Below are 13,665 nucleotides of genomic sequence, written 5' to 3' on the forward strand. Positions count from 1 at the left end.
GTTGGTTCACATATGTGCGATGCATTCGCACTGCTCATTGCTGAAAAAACGTGTGCATTGCGATGCGGCTCAGGTGCGAATTCAGGCCCATTATCTTCTAGGGGCACGCATCTGATTCGCAGATGTGTTAATTTCTCTTCAGGATTTCTTTCATTCACCTCAATACACTTCCCCCCTCCCCCTCCCCTCTCCCAGGTCTCCAAGTTTGCAGCTAAAACGGAGATGATCTGCTGAACAGTTCTCTTATCTCTCTGCAGAGATAAGAGAGCTGAAATTCGCACCGCACGAGTGTGAATCCAGTCTCAATTGTGTCATTTATAGTGCTCTGCGTAAATGAGTACACCCCAACAGATTTGTCAGAAATCCTTTACTATCCTTTTCAGAATTAACATTTTCTATGGGACACTATACTACAAAATACTCCCACAAATGCGGGCCATTGATTCAGTGCTCGCCACCCCCCTGTGCTCCCACTCCCCCCGTTCTATCCAGTCCCCCTCAGTGCTCTTTGGCGCCCCCCCCCATGTTCTTTACCCCCAGTGCTATCCAGTTCCCCTCCCCACGCTCTCTGATCCCCGATGCTCTCCAGCCCCCGCGCTCTCTGATCCCCTGTGCTCTCCTGTCCCCGTGGTGCTTCTAGCTCCTGCATCATGTCCTTGGTCTCTGACCAGCTCCTGCATCATGTCCTCGGTCTCTGACCAGCTCCTGCATCATGTCCTCGGTCTCTGACCAGCTCCTGCATCATGTCCTCGGTCTCTGACCAGCTCCTGCATCATGTCCTCGGTCTCTCTCTGGGGATGAGAGTTACATTGTGGAGAGCCTCTTCACTATGTAACTCTCTATCCCCACCCAGAGTCATCCTCATCCATTTTCACAATGCAACTCCATCATCCTCATTCCAACCCAGAATTATCCATCCCTCTCCACAATGTATCCCCATCCCCACCCAGCATCATCCATCCCTCTTCACATTGTATCCCCATCCCCACTCAGCATCATCCATCCTTCTTCAGATTGTATCCCCATCCAGCATCATCCATCCCTCTCCACATTGTATCCCCATTCCCGCGCAGCATCATCCATCATTCCCAGTTTCTTTGAAAGTACCACTAAACAATTTGAAAAATATAGTTTCCACATGTGGGCTATAGTCCTTGTGTCTGATTGTTCCCATGTACAGCAGTATGCAGTAATTTAGTTACATTAGCGGCGGATACATCACCTTCTGGGGTTCGCTGTCAATCAAGGGGCTGGTGGGCTGGCTGATAAAGTAGTCAGCTCGAGCTGTTGATGGTTGTGTCAAGATACAGAGCATAGGCATGTCCATTTATATAGTTATTTTGGGAGCACACATAGAAGGGTGGCAACACTGCTCCTTCCTACAGTGCATGCCACCCAATTATAGGAAGTGCAGGGGACAAGAATTTTATTTAAAAAAAAAAATGTTGCAGTGATATCTGAACTACAAAGGGAGAGTGACAACAAGTAGTGTGTTAAAGAAAAAAAAGTTATATATATTTTCTTTAAGGCACATGTGTCAAACACCAGGCCAGTTGATGTGGCCCTCACACCTCTCTTGCAGCTATGTCTCCCCCATCATATCTCCCCCACTCACACCTTTTCTCATCAATTAGCAGCAGAGAGGACAGAACTCCTCCTACAGATCCTGTGTCTCTCCTCTCTGCCTCCCCTGGTCTCAGTAGACTCTGGCAGTGGTGGCTGGTGGTATATTTTGGGGGGTAGGGGGGCGGAAAACACATTGGTCAGCGCTCTCAGCCATTGGCTGCCGATCAGCAAACCTTTTTCGGTTATGCCCCTTTGACAGAAGCTAGACGTTCGGTCAGCTTCGGTCGGAGCGGCTGCCACACACACAGACCGAATGTCGGATGGCTTCTGTTGAACAGGCCGATACCACACAATATTTGGGATTAAGTAACCTCATTTCGAGACCACCTGCGTCCTAGCCATGGAAGGAAACTAGGTGGTTTCATTGAGAGAACATTTATATCCTGGAAACAGAGCCATATGCAATGTAATGCTGTAAGATTGTAAATATTGCTCAAGCATTACATGCACACAGTATAGAGTCATTTTTACACAGGATCTTGTTGCCAAGTTCTGACAGAAAGATCTTGCACTCTAGTTGTCATATTTTTTATATCGCCTCATGCATGAGCCCTTACTGACCAGGCTGTATGGAAATATTAAAGATCCTTACCAGGGAAGGTTCAATAGCCATAGCTGTTCAGTCCTGTCCTTCCTTGCAGACTTGTAATAGAGATGTAGAAGGAAATAAAGCAGGAAACCCCAAAATGGAATCACACACTGTGCCTTGTATGATAACAGTCATGCTTCTCTGTTCAGGCCGACAGGCCCCATTGCAGCTCTGTTACACTTAAAGTAGAAAAGTGAGACTTGGAGCAAGTTTCCAGGGAGTGGCCATGTTGGAGGCTGGGTGACACGTTACCTGACGGGGCCCACCCAGGTCATTAGGCTGCAAGGACTGTGACGTTTATTTGAACTAGGGAATTCACATGCAGTGCAGATGCTAATAGAACAGACTAGGAATGGATTGAAAGCTTGCTCAGCCCCCTCCTGACTTATTCAGTTCAGATACAGCCTTATTATTACCATGAATTAATACTTTCATTGTTTACGACTCGTATACTTGGGCTTTTCAGCTATGTCTGACATGCATTTGCCATGGGCTAGATTCAGGTAGGGGCGCGCATAGTTACGGCGGCGCAGCGTATCGTATTTACGCTACGCCGACGCAACTTACAGGAGCAAGTGCAGTATTCACAAAGCACTTGCTCCGTTAGTTGCGGCAGCGTAGCGTAAATGGGGCCGGCGTAAGCGTGCGTAATTCAAATGTGGAAGGGGGGGCGTGTTTTATGTTAATGTGTGATGACCTGACGTGATTGACGTTTTTTACGAACGGCGCATGCACCGTCCGTGTACATATCCCAGTGTGCATTGCTCCCAAGTACGCCGCAACGACGTATTGGTTTTGACGTGAACGTAAATTACGTCCAGCCCTATTCGCGAACGACTTACGCAAACGATGTAAAAAATTCAAATGTCGAACCGGGAACGACGTCCATACTTAACATTGGCTGTGCCACCTTACGCAAACGACGTAAAAAACTACTGCCGGGCGCACGTACGTTTGGGAATTGGCGTAACTAGGTAATTTGCATACTCTACGCCGAAAACGACGGAAGCGCCACCTAGAGGCCAGCGTGAGAATGCACACTAAGATACGACAGCGTAAGAGAATTACGCCAGTCGGATCTTAGGCTAATGTCTGCGTATCTTGCTTTCTGAATACAGAAAGTAGATACGCCGGCGCAGCTTTGATTTTACGCGGCGTATCTATGGATACGCCGGCGTAATTCTTTGCTGAATCTGGCCCTATGTCTTTTATCTTTTTTGTTTACAAACTTTTTATTAGGTACAAGAAAATTTCTTTGAACTTCAAAACATTATATATATTTTTTAAAGCAGAGGCCCTAGAGAATAAATTTGTGTTTGTTTGTTTTGTTTCTTTTTAATGGCATGCGGTATTAGCGCAGCCATTTGATAAACGCCTTGGAAAAAAAAATTCACTTTTTTCAATTTTTATGCAAAAAGAAAACACAATACATAACCCAATTTTTTTGGTAAAATATAAAAGATGATGTTACACCAAGTAATTACAGACCAAACGTGTCACGCTTTTAACATTTTACTATCCATAGGCAACGCTTTAAAAGCCTTTACAGGTTACTACTGTAGATTTACACAGGGGTCTGCTACTAGAATTACTGCCCATTAAGGATGAGTTTAAGTGTGTACGCAAGCCGCACGTGCAGAAGACCGCCAGGAAATCGGCACTGCACAGCACTAATCACAAGCAGTGAGAAATTTTCCTGATGCGCAGCTGCAGAGATCGGGAAATGTCTCACTGCTTGTGATTAGTGCTGTGCAGTGCCAACTTCCTGGCGTGCTCTGCATGTGCGGCTTGCGAACACGCCTGAGCTCATCCTTACTGCCCATGATCTGACGATCACAGCGATACCTCATGTGCGCGAAGTTCGCTGTGTGCGTGCATGCATGACTGACATGTGATTTCACCTTTGCGCACGAGCACAGGGGTCTAAGGCACTTGGAATTTTTATTTTTTACATTGTCGCTTTAATTGTTTTATCACTTTTATTGCTGTCACAAGGAATGTAAACAACCTTTGTGACAGCAATAGGCATGTGACAGGTACTCTTTATGGAGAGATCTGGGGTCTATAAGAGCCCTTTCATACTGAGGTGCTGCAAAAATGCCCTAAAACGCCTTTACCGCTATTACCACGTTTTTACCTTGTTTTTAGGGCACTAGCGGTAAAATTAAGGCAACGCTGCAAGCATTTTAACAGAGTTTTTCAAGCGTTATTGAAGCATGGGCAATTTCAGTCCTGCTGTTGTAGATGCGCTTTATTTTTTTGCTTGCATGTTTACATTTTTGGTAGATCATGTGACTTTTCTACAGGACAGAGCGGATTATAGGCACTATTCAGGTGTTTTTTACAGCGCTTTTAATTCATTTCAATGGAGAGGGGCTTTTCTTTCAGCGCCCAAAAGCTACTGCTTGCAGGACTTTTCTCAATGCCCCGCCAGCGCCACGCCTCAGTGTGAAAGGGTCCATTGAGAGCGTTTTAATAGCGCTATTTTTAACGCTAAAACGCTCCAGTGTGAAGGGGTCTTAAAGGTGTGTTGGAATGCTTTTTTCATTTTTCTGGGTAAACCAGAAGTGATGTCAGGTCATCATTTCTGGGTTACCATAGCCCAGAGAGCTGAACAAAGCCGATCCTCTTCTCAAACCCTCTGTAGACAGGGGCGGATCCAGGGGGCAACAGGGCAATTGCTACCCTGAGAAAATAGCGAGGGGGTGAGCCAGCTGGTGACTGAGCAGACCGGCGGTTGAGGGAGCAGATGGGCAGGCTGGAGAGCAGGCCGTGAGTGAGAAAACACAAGTAACACAGTGACATGTGAAAGAAATCTATCACTCCAATTAAAAAAATGCAGAAGAATGCAACATAATGGAGGAGATGACACAAAGCACATATCTGTAAACATATGGGGGTGTACCTCCTTGTTAAACTTCAATCCCCCCCGAGACCTTAGAAGTCCACTCCGACCATATTTTTTATCCTGCAGAGGTTGGAAGAAAACTGATCCTGATCCCATGTACCGTATGTAGTAATGCTAGATAAGAGCTGCTGATCATTATCTCTGGTAAATTGCTCGTTTGGAAGGCGGAGGACGCACAAGTGGTGTGAGCACTTTGGAGGAAGATTCAATTGGAAGAAGATTTATGCACTTTATTGGAGCGCGGGTCACTTTGTTTGATGGACACTTGTATGGATTTTTGATGTCGGGGGTGGTTTCAGATGAATTTTGATATTTATAATTATATTGATTGTTGTACACCATATATGAATTAAGCACACACACTTATAGTTTTTATTTATTCACATATTTAGTATACTGTAGTAGTTTTCAGTTTTTTCACTTTATTGGACACATGGCAGCAGTGTTGTCATATATTTGTTTGTGATAAAGGTAAAAACTGACAGGGATCTTAACCCTTTTACTACTGTAAAAAAATGTTTTACCACTGTTTGTGCCCCCATTGGGAGAGTGTCCCCTAGTTTCCTATAACTGCCCTCACCGGGGCAGAAAGTGTAGAGACACTAAAAAAGCCACCGATAGTGCTTCTGTCACTTATATATAAAAAATAAAATGAGCACTGTAAATAAAGTTTTGGTTGAAGTTAGGAGTTGGGTTTACATATATGATTTACTTTACAATACCAGATCCCGTGTTGTTTTTGTCACAGATTTCATTACATTTCCCATCTCCTGTTCCTAATAATAAAATGGTAGGAAAGTGTGCCCACCTGCACACCGCATACAACATACTAGTACACTATGAGAGACTTACCTACAGATGGAGCCGTCCAGTGCTGGGCCTTTCACAGCGCTCTCTGGTCTGCGATGCTTCCATGTTAACCTGGTCTTCCTTTCCGGTTCCAAATCTTCAGGCACTTGAATGGCCAAGCTGTGATGATGTCACTTCCACACATGCGCATGGAAGTCACTTTGCTGCGGCACACAGAGCAGGCCATAAATGCAGTTTGAGTTGCACATGCGTGGCTCAGGTCGCATTACCCCCTGACAGGCAGGAGAGTCATTTATGACAGAAGAGATCTCTTCTGTTAGAAAAACTCTGCCTGTCGGGAGGTTTTTACAAAATACAGTTTAACCCCTTAAGGACCAGAAGAATTTGCCCCCTTAATAACCTGGCCATTTTTTGCAATACGACACTGCGTCGCTTTAACTGACAATTGCGTGGTAATGCAACTTTGTAGACAAACAAAATGTATGTGCTTTTTTCCCCCCCACAAATAGAGCTTTCTTTTGGTGGTATTTGATCACCTCTGCAGGTGTTAATTTTTTGCACTATAAACAAAAAAGAGCGACAATTTTGAAAAAAAATTATATTTTTTTTTTTTACTTTTTGCTATAATAAAAATCCAAAAAAATAAATAAATAACACATTTCTTCATCAGTTTAGGCCAATATGTATTCTTCTGCATATTTTTGGTAAAAAAAAACGCAATTAGCGTATATTGATTGGTTTGCGCAAAAGTTAGAGCATCTACAAAATAGGGGATATATTTATGGCATTTTTATTATAATTTTTTTTTTTTACTAGTAATGTTGGTGATCAGCGATTTTTAGCGATCACTGCTCCCAATGACAGGGAGCAGTAGATCCCTGTCATATCACTAGGCAGAACAGGGAAATAACTTGTTTAAATAGGCATCTCCCTGTTCTGCCTCTCGGTCTCACGATCACGGGCCACCAGCGAACATCGAGTTTGCAGCAAATTCAAAGGGACGTACCTGTACACCCATTTGCCTGCCTGTGCCATTCTACCGACGTATATGTGTGTGTGGCGGTCGATAAGTGGTTAAGACAAACTCTAGCACATGATCAGAAAATCGTGTGTAGCACCCTGATGTTTAGGCAGGGTTGCTATGAAATGTATTTGCCAAGTTATAGTTACCTTGGTTAATTGTTAGGCGGTCAATTGATTTTGCCCTAATTCTGAAATTGCTGCACTTCTCTCTTCTGTCACTAGACGGCCGGGTATCTTAGTTACATTAGATAAGACAAGGTCACTGCAAGGACAGATTAGGAATGAATGGGGTGTCTCAGCCAATGGGCAGGGATTTTCTTGGGTCTTTTGGCCTGCTGGGAGAACCTATTTATTTGAGTGGAGTCAGGTGATCGGGGGTTCTGTGCCACCTAGAACGTGTGTCATATTGCCCTGGGCTGCTAGGCCAGAAACCTAAGGCCTATCCCAGGGACATCTAGCTGCTAGGCTATCTGAGAGCCTATACAGAAGAAGTGGAGGGTTGGGACTGCAGAGTTGAAGTCCAACCAGAAGTAATGGTTCTGCCGGAGGTAGAAAGGAAGGTGTCGCCACCAAGGGACCATCCACTTTGCTACCGGAAACCACAGTGAGTGAGCTGAGGTCAGTACCAGAGCAGACTTCTCGCCACCCGGGGATGGTGAAAAAGTGGGAAAGCATCAGCAAGTGCCAACTCAGGGACCCAGCGGGACAGCAGAGGTGACGCTTGTGGAGTGCCAAGCCAGGGACCCAGCAGTGAAGCGGGATTGATGCTTGAGAAAGATACCGAATGCTACAGTGAAAAAACTTAGGGTCGCAAGGATGTCATTTGCCTCAAAGTGAACGTGAATGGCGTCCAGCGCCATTCATGAATCACTTACGCAAATTACGTAAAAATCGAACGTCGCGACGCGGGAACGTCGGGTATACTTTAGCATTGGCTGCCCCTGCTATTAGAAGGGGCAGCCTTACGCTAAACACGCCGTACGGAAACGACGTAACTTGCGTACGCAGGGCTCGCGCAACATTGTGAATCGTTGTTAGTATGCAATTTGCATACTATACACTGAGCACAATAGGAGCCCCCCCTAGCGGTCATCGCAAGAATGCAGCCTAAAATATGCGTGGCATAAGAGCCTTATGCCACGCAGATTTTAGGCTGCAGTCGGCGTTACGATGTTCCTGAATCAGGAGCACTCGTAACGCCGGAGCAAGTAAGCAATTGTGCTGTGTAACCTATGGTTACACAGGCGCAATTGCTTCTTGAATCTGGGTCACTGTTAGTAACAGCTACAAGATCGTTGCCATAAGAGACAGTGATCCTGCCTATACAGAAGGTGTGTCTGGCTGGAGGGCTTCACCTGAATAGCTGTCTACCTATAGAAGTCTCAGAGTCTACCAATTAACATTGCATCTATCTAAGGGTGTTCTGGTCCTAATCATCTCTTCCACAGTTCTGTTTAGGAGGCAATAAATCTCGTTGCATTCAAGAAGTGTATGGCGCCCACCTGTTCACTTGCATTATACCCACCATGCCTTGTAACCAACTTTACACTGAAGGATGTCAGCTGTCTATTGACTGTGGAATCGACCTACTGCCTGCTGTCAATCATAAGGGAAGTAAACCTGATGGTTAAGTAGGTTTTCTCCACCCAGTTACAAAACTCCTTGGCTGCTGCACTGACTGTGAGCTAGGTGCAGCGCTAGGTGGCATCTCAGGTTCACTGAGGGCAGAGTGTACACTCTCATCTCAGTGTAACCCACTGTACACTGTCCTACAAACTGCTGATCCCTGTTCTCTGCTCTTCTGACCCCTATCCTTTGCCATACTGACCCCCTGTATACTGCTATACTGATTCCTGTTTCTGTACATTGCCCTGCTGACCTCGCGTCCTCTGCCCCCCTGACATTTTTTACTGCACCCCCACATAGGGTTGCCACCTCATCCCTTTAAACCCGAACACATATTAATTATACAGGTTCTGTGGCTGATTAAGGTGGTAATTAAACTCACTTAGTGCCTTTCCTGCATTAAATTAGCCTCAGAACCTGTGTAATTCATATGCGTTCGGGTTTAAAGGGATGAGGTGGCAACCCTACCCCCACATCAGGCCAGGTATATCGGGCCTGCTCAATGCAAGTTTCCACAGCAAATGTCTTGCTTGCCTCAAATTCATGTATCTGTTTCCAACTGGTACATGATCTGTCACAAGCACTGACATTTGCCATGCAGAGGCACATTGGAATTCTAAAGGGTATAGTACCTATTCCCACCTATCCGATGCGCTATAGTGTGTTACTGCAAGAGACAACATTTTGAATGTCCTGCCAATACACCACAATCCATGAAAAAGCAGACAGGAACCTTTCTTTACCGTATTTTCCCGGCAGATAAGACAGCCTTTTACAACAGAATTACACAGCCAAAAACCCGGGGGTCTTCTTATACACCGGGTGAAGCTGCTGCCCAATAGATATCAGCCCGCTGGGTGCTCTGTAAAGCTGTATGTAATTCAGTATATGCGCCGTTCAGCCAATCCCGGCGGGCGATGCACTTTGTTGATGACTAGAGCCTGCTAAGCCTGCTCGGATTGAAGTAACAACCTCTGCCAATCCGAGCAGTGCATCGCCCACTAGGATTGGCTAAGCGGTGCACATACTGAATTACATACAGCTTTACAGAGCACGCGGCGGGCTGCGGCCTCTTTGTTTTTAAACGGTATTACCGCACAATGGTGTTGCACAAGGGGATCGTCTTATACAGTGAGTAGAGCACAAAACCACCATTTTAAACTGAATATTAGGGGGTCGTCTTATGTGCCCAGCCGCCTTATACGCCGGCAAATACAGTGGCCCAGATTCAAGAAGCAATTGCGTCTGTGTAACCATAGGTTACACAGCGCAATTGCTTACTTGCTCCGGTGTTACGAATGCTCCTGATTCAGGAACATCGTAACGCCGACTGCAGCCTAAAATCTGCGTGGCATAAGGCTCTTATGCCACGCATATTTTAGGCTGTATTCTTGCGATGACCGCTAGGGGGCGCTCCCATTGTGCTCAGTGTATAATATGCAAATTGCATACTAACACCGATTCACAATGTTGCGCAAGCCCTGCGTACGCAAGTTATGTCGTTTCCGTACGGCGTGTTTAGCGTAAGGCTGCCCCTTCTAATAGTAGGGGCAGCCAATGCTAAAGTATACCCGTCGTTCCCGCGTCGCGAAATTTCACGTAGTTTGCGTAAGTGATTCGTGAATGGCGCTGGACGCCATTCACGTTCACTTGGAAGCAAATGACGTCCTTGCGACGTCATTTGCTGCAATGCACGTCGAGAAAGTTTCCCGACGGAGCATGCGCTCTACGCTCGGCACGGGAGCGCGCCTAATTTAAATGATTCCCGCCCCCTACGGGATCATTTAAATTGCGTGCTCTAGCGCCGGGCAATTTTTCCGGCGCGCCCGCGCAATTCACGGAGCTTCTGCTCCGTGAATCAAGGGCAGCAGAGCAAATTTGCGGGGGCGCAGGGCAAAATCGTTGCCCTGCGCCTCCGTAAATAATGTGCAGATCTCTTTGAATCCGGGCCAGTATGTTTTATGATTTTGCTATATATCTCAGTTAATATAACAGTTAATCGGACATTCACCAAACATTCACTGTGGATCTTCATGTGTATGGCCCCATACACACGATAGAATCCATCCGCTGAAAAATCCCAGCGAATGGGTTTCAGCGGATAGATCCTATGGTGTGTACACTCCAGCGGATCTGTTTCCGCGAATATTTATCCCCTGGGATGGATTTCCAGCGGATAAATATTTGATGACATGCTATCAAATCTATCCGCTGGAATCCATCCCAACGGATGGATCCGCTGGTCTGTACAGACTCACCGTATCCATCCGTCAGAAGGGATCCCCCGCATGCGTCGTAATGATTCGACGCATGCGTGGAATTCCTTATATGACAGCGTCGCGCACGTCGCCGCGTCATAATCGCGGCGACGGCGCGACACGTCATCGCCAGAGGATTTTGGCGCTATATTTCGATTCGATGGTGAGTACACTCCATCGGATGGAAATCCGCGCAAATCCTCGAGAGGAATTATCCGCGGATACGGTCCGCTGGACCGTATCCGCGGATAAATCCTCTCGTGTGTATGGGGCCTAATGCCCCATACAGACGATCGTTTTTTGTGATGAAAAAAAATGACGTTTTTGAAAACGTCATTTAAAATGATAGTGTGTGGGGAAAATGTCGTTTTATGTCTTCAGAAAAACGACCAAAAAAAAATTCGAACATGCTCGAATTTTTTGTGTCGTTTTTCAAAATGTCATTTTTTGTGTCAATGAAAATGATAGTGTGTGGGGAAAACGACGTTTTTAAACCCGCACATGCCCAGAAGCAAGTTTTGAGACGGGAGGTAAAACTACCATTCATAATGGAGTAAGCACATTCATCACGCTTTAACAGACAAAAAAGCACGAATCATCTTTTACTAACAAGTAACCAGCTAAAAGCAGCCTCAAGGCGAATAGAACTTCCCCTTTAGAGTGCCGTCACTTTGTTCATCATTTTTCAAAATGATGGTGTGTATGCTCCATCGTTTTTGAAAATGAAGTTTCAAAAATGTCGTTTTTTTTCATCACTTCAAACGTCATTTTTTTTTCATCACAAAAAACGACCGTCTGTATGGGGCATTAGTGTTTAAATGACTGATTAATTCACCACTGGTAAATGCTTGGTGTATGCAAACATGCCACTTAAAGCGGTGGTTCCCCCTAAAACTAATTTCTAACAATAGATTCGTAAGACCCGTTACACTGCGGGTAGGCTGGCTTTTTTTTTTTTTTCGTACATACCGAGATCTCCCCGTCTTGTCCCTAGGCGGTGGGCGGAACTAGTTGATTGACGTTCCTCGGACGGGCGCGTACGTGACGTCACGACTTTCCGAAAGAAGCCGAACGTCGCTGCGCATGCGCCGTATAGAGTCGGCTCTATACGGCGCATGCGCAGCGACGTTCGGCTTCTTTCGGAAAGTCGTGACGTCACGTACGCGCCCGTCCGAGGAACGTCAATCAACTAGGAACGCCCACCGACAAGGAACGAGACGGGGAGATATCGGTATGTACTAAAAAAAAAAAAAAAAAAAAAGCCAGCCTACCCGCAGTGTAACGGGTCTTACGAATCTATTGTTAGCAATGTGTTTTAGGGGGAACCACCCCTTTAACCTCTTGCCAACTGTGTAACTCATATATGCTTCAGCAATAAAAGTGGTCTTTAACACCTAGCCATTGCATATATGCCTCCACAGTGGCCTGGGGTTGTGGGCTGAGAAGACCCCCTTACAGATTGATTTCATCACACTGACTGAGCTGTCAGCTTTCATTTACCACTTTCGATCATGTGGCTGCTGTGAGAGACAATTGCAGCCTTCGCGTGGTATAGAAGCCTTGTTAAGGGGTTAGGAATGTAGGGTCAGCTGACCATACACAGAGGGATGCCATTGTTTTTCTCAGCATTCAATTATAAATTAAAATTTGCCTGTGTCTTACCCCCTTTTACCAGAAGAAGTATCCACTGATATGCTTTCTACTTTGTAAGATACTGATACTTAAAGTGGTGCTAAAGTCATAGGCCCGGATTCACAGAGAGCGAGCGCACATTACGCCGTCGTAGCGCAACTAAGATACGCTACGCCGACGCAGCGCAGAGAGGCAAGTATGGAATTCACAAAGACATTGCTGCCAAAACTGTGCTGGGTTTCTCAGGCGTAAACCGGCGTAGGTGGAAGTGGGCGTAAGCCATGCAAATGAGGCGTGACCCCATGCAAATGATGGGCTGAGTCTCAGACAGATATGTATAATGAACGGCGCATGTGGACGCATCCCCGTGCGCATGCTCAGAATCACGTCGGAACAACTGCCTAAGATACATCGGATCACTGCCTACGGCGTGAACGTAACCTACGCCTAGGCAGACACACGTCCAACGGAAAATACGCCGGCTTGTGTTCCCTGGTGCAGCCCTTTGCATGGATGCTGCTGAGTTACACCTCCTTTATGGGGCATAACTTTACGACGGACGTATGACTTTACGCGCACTGCGTCGGACGCACGTACGTTCGTGAATCGCCGTATTTCCCTCATTTGCATATTTGAATAGAAAATCAATGGGAGCACCACATGCGTCCAGCGTAAATATGCGCCCACTCTACGCCGGCATAGGCAAGTTACGTCTGTGGGATGAAGCCTATTTTAGGCGTATCTTAGTTTGTGAGTCCGGCGCACAGATACGACGGCGCATATTTGCACTTACGCGGCGTATCTGGAGATACGTCGGCGCAAGTCCTTTGTGAATAAAACGGAACAAAATTGAATAGAAAATAGAAGAACAAAATAGACTAGAATATAATATAAACAAATAGAATAGAATAACATAGAATATAACATCTTCTGAATTCGAATTTCAAATAGAATCTTTTTTTATTTGAATACATAAGGAAAAAATAGAATAGAATAGACAATAGAATATAACCATCTTCCAAAATTCAAATTTCGAACAGAATAGACTTGAATTTGAATAGAATAGAATAGAAAAGCAAAGAATAAAAAATAAAATATAAAAGAATAGAATAAACAAAGAAAAAAAGAATATAATAAAAAAACTTGTACTCGGGGAAACTGCTCCGATACTACACCCGATATCTGACTTTCCC

At 45.5% G+C, this 13,665-nt stretch overlaps 1 protein-coding gene across 5 annotated transcripts in view; it reads right to left on the reverse strand.

Moving 5' to 3' along the window:
• LOC120932682 (synergin gamma-like) overlaps positions 1-6,096 on the reverse strand; it is a 59,094-nt gene extending 52,998 nt beyond the window's left edge. Inside the window, exon 1 of one of the 5 annotated variants that reach the window (XM_040345242.1) lies at positions 2,219-2,531. In XM_040345242.1, coding sequence (XP_040201176.1) covers positions 2,219-2,239 — 21 coding nt within the window. In that variant the 5' untranslated portion in view covers positions 2,240-2,531. Of the gene's footprint in view, positions 1-2,218; positions 2,532-5,975 lie in introns of those variants that run through there. The other 4 variants (XM_040345268.1, XM_040345251.1, XM_040345233.1 and 1 more) reach the window with 4 other exon arrangements.
• Positions 6,097-13,665: the final 7,569 nt, after the last annotated feature.

Source organism: Rana temporaria, chromosome 1 (assembly GCF_905171775.1).
Source record: "Rana temporaria chromosome 1, aRanTem1.1, whole genome shotgun sequence".
NCBI classification, from domain to species: Eukaryota; Metazoa; Chordata; class Amphibia; order Anura; family Ranidae; genus Rana; species Rana temporaria.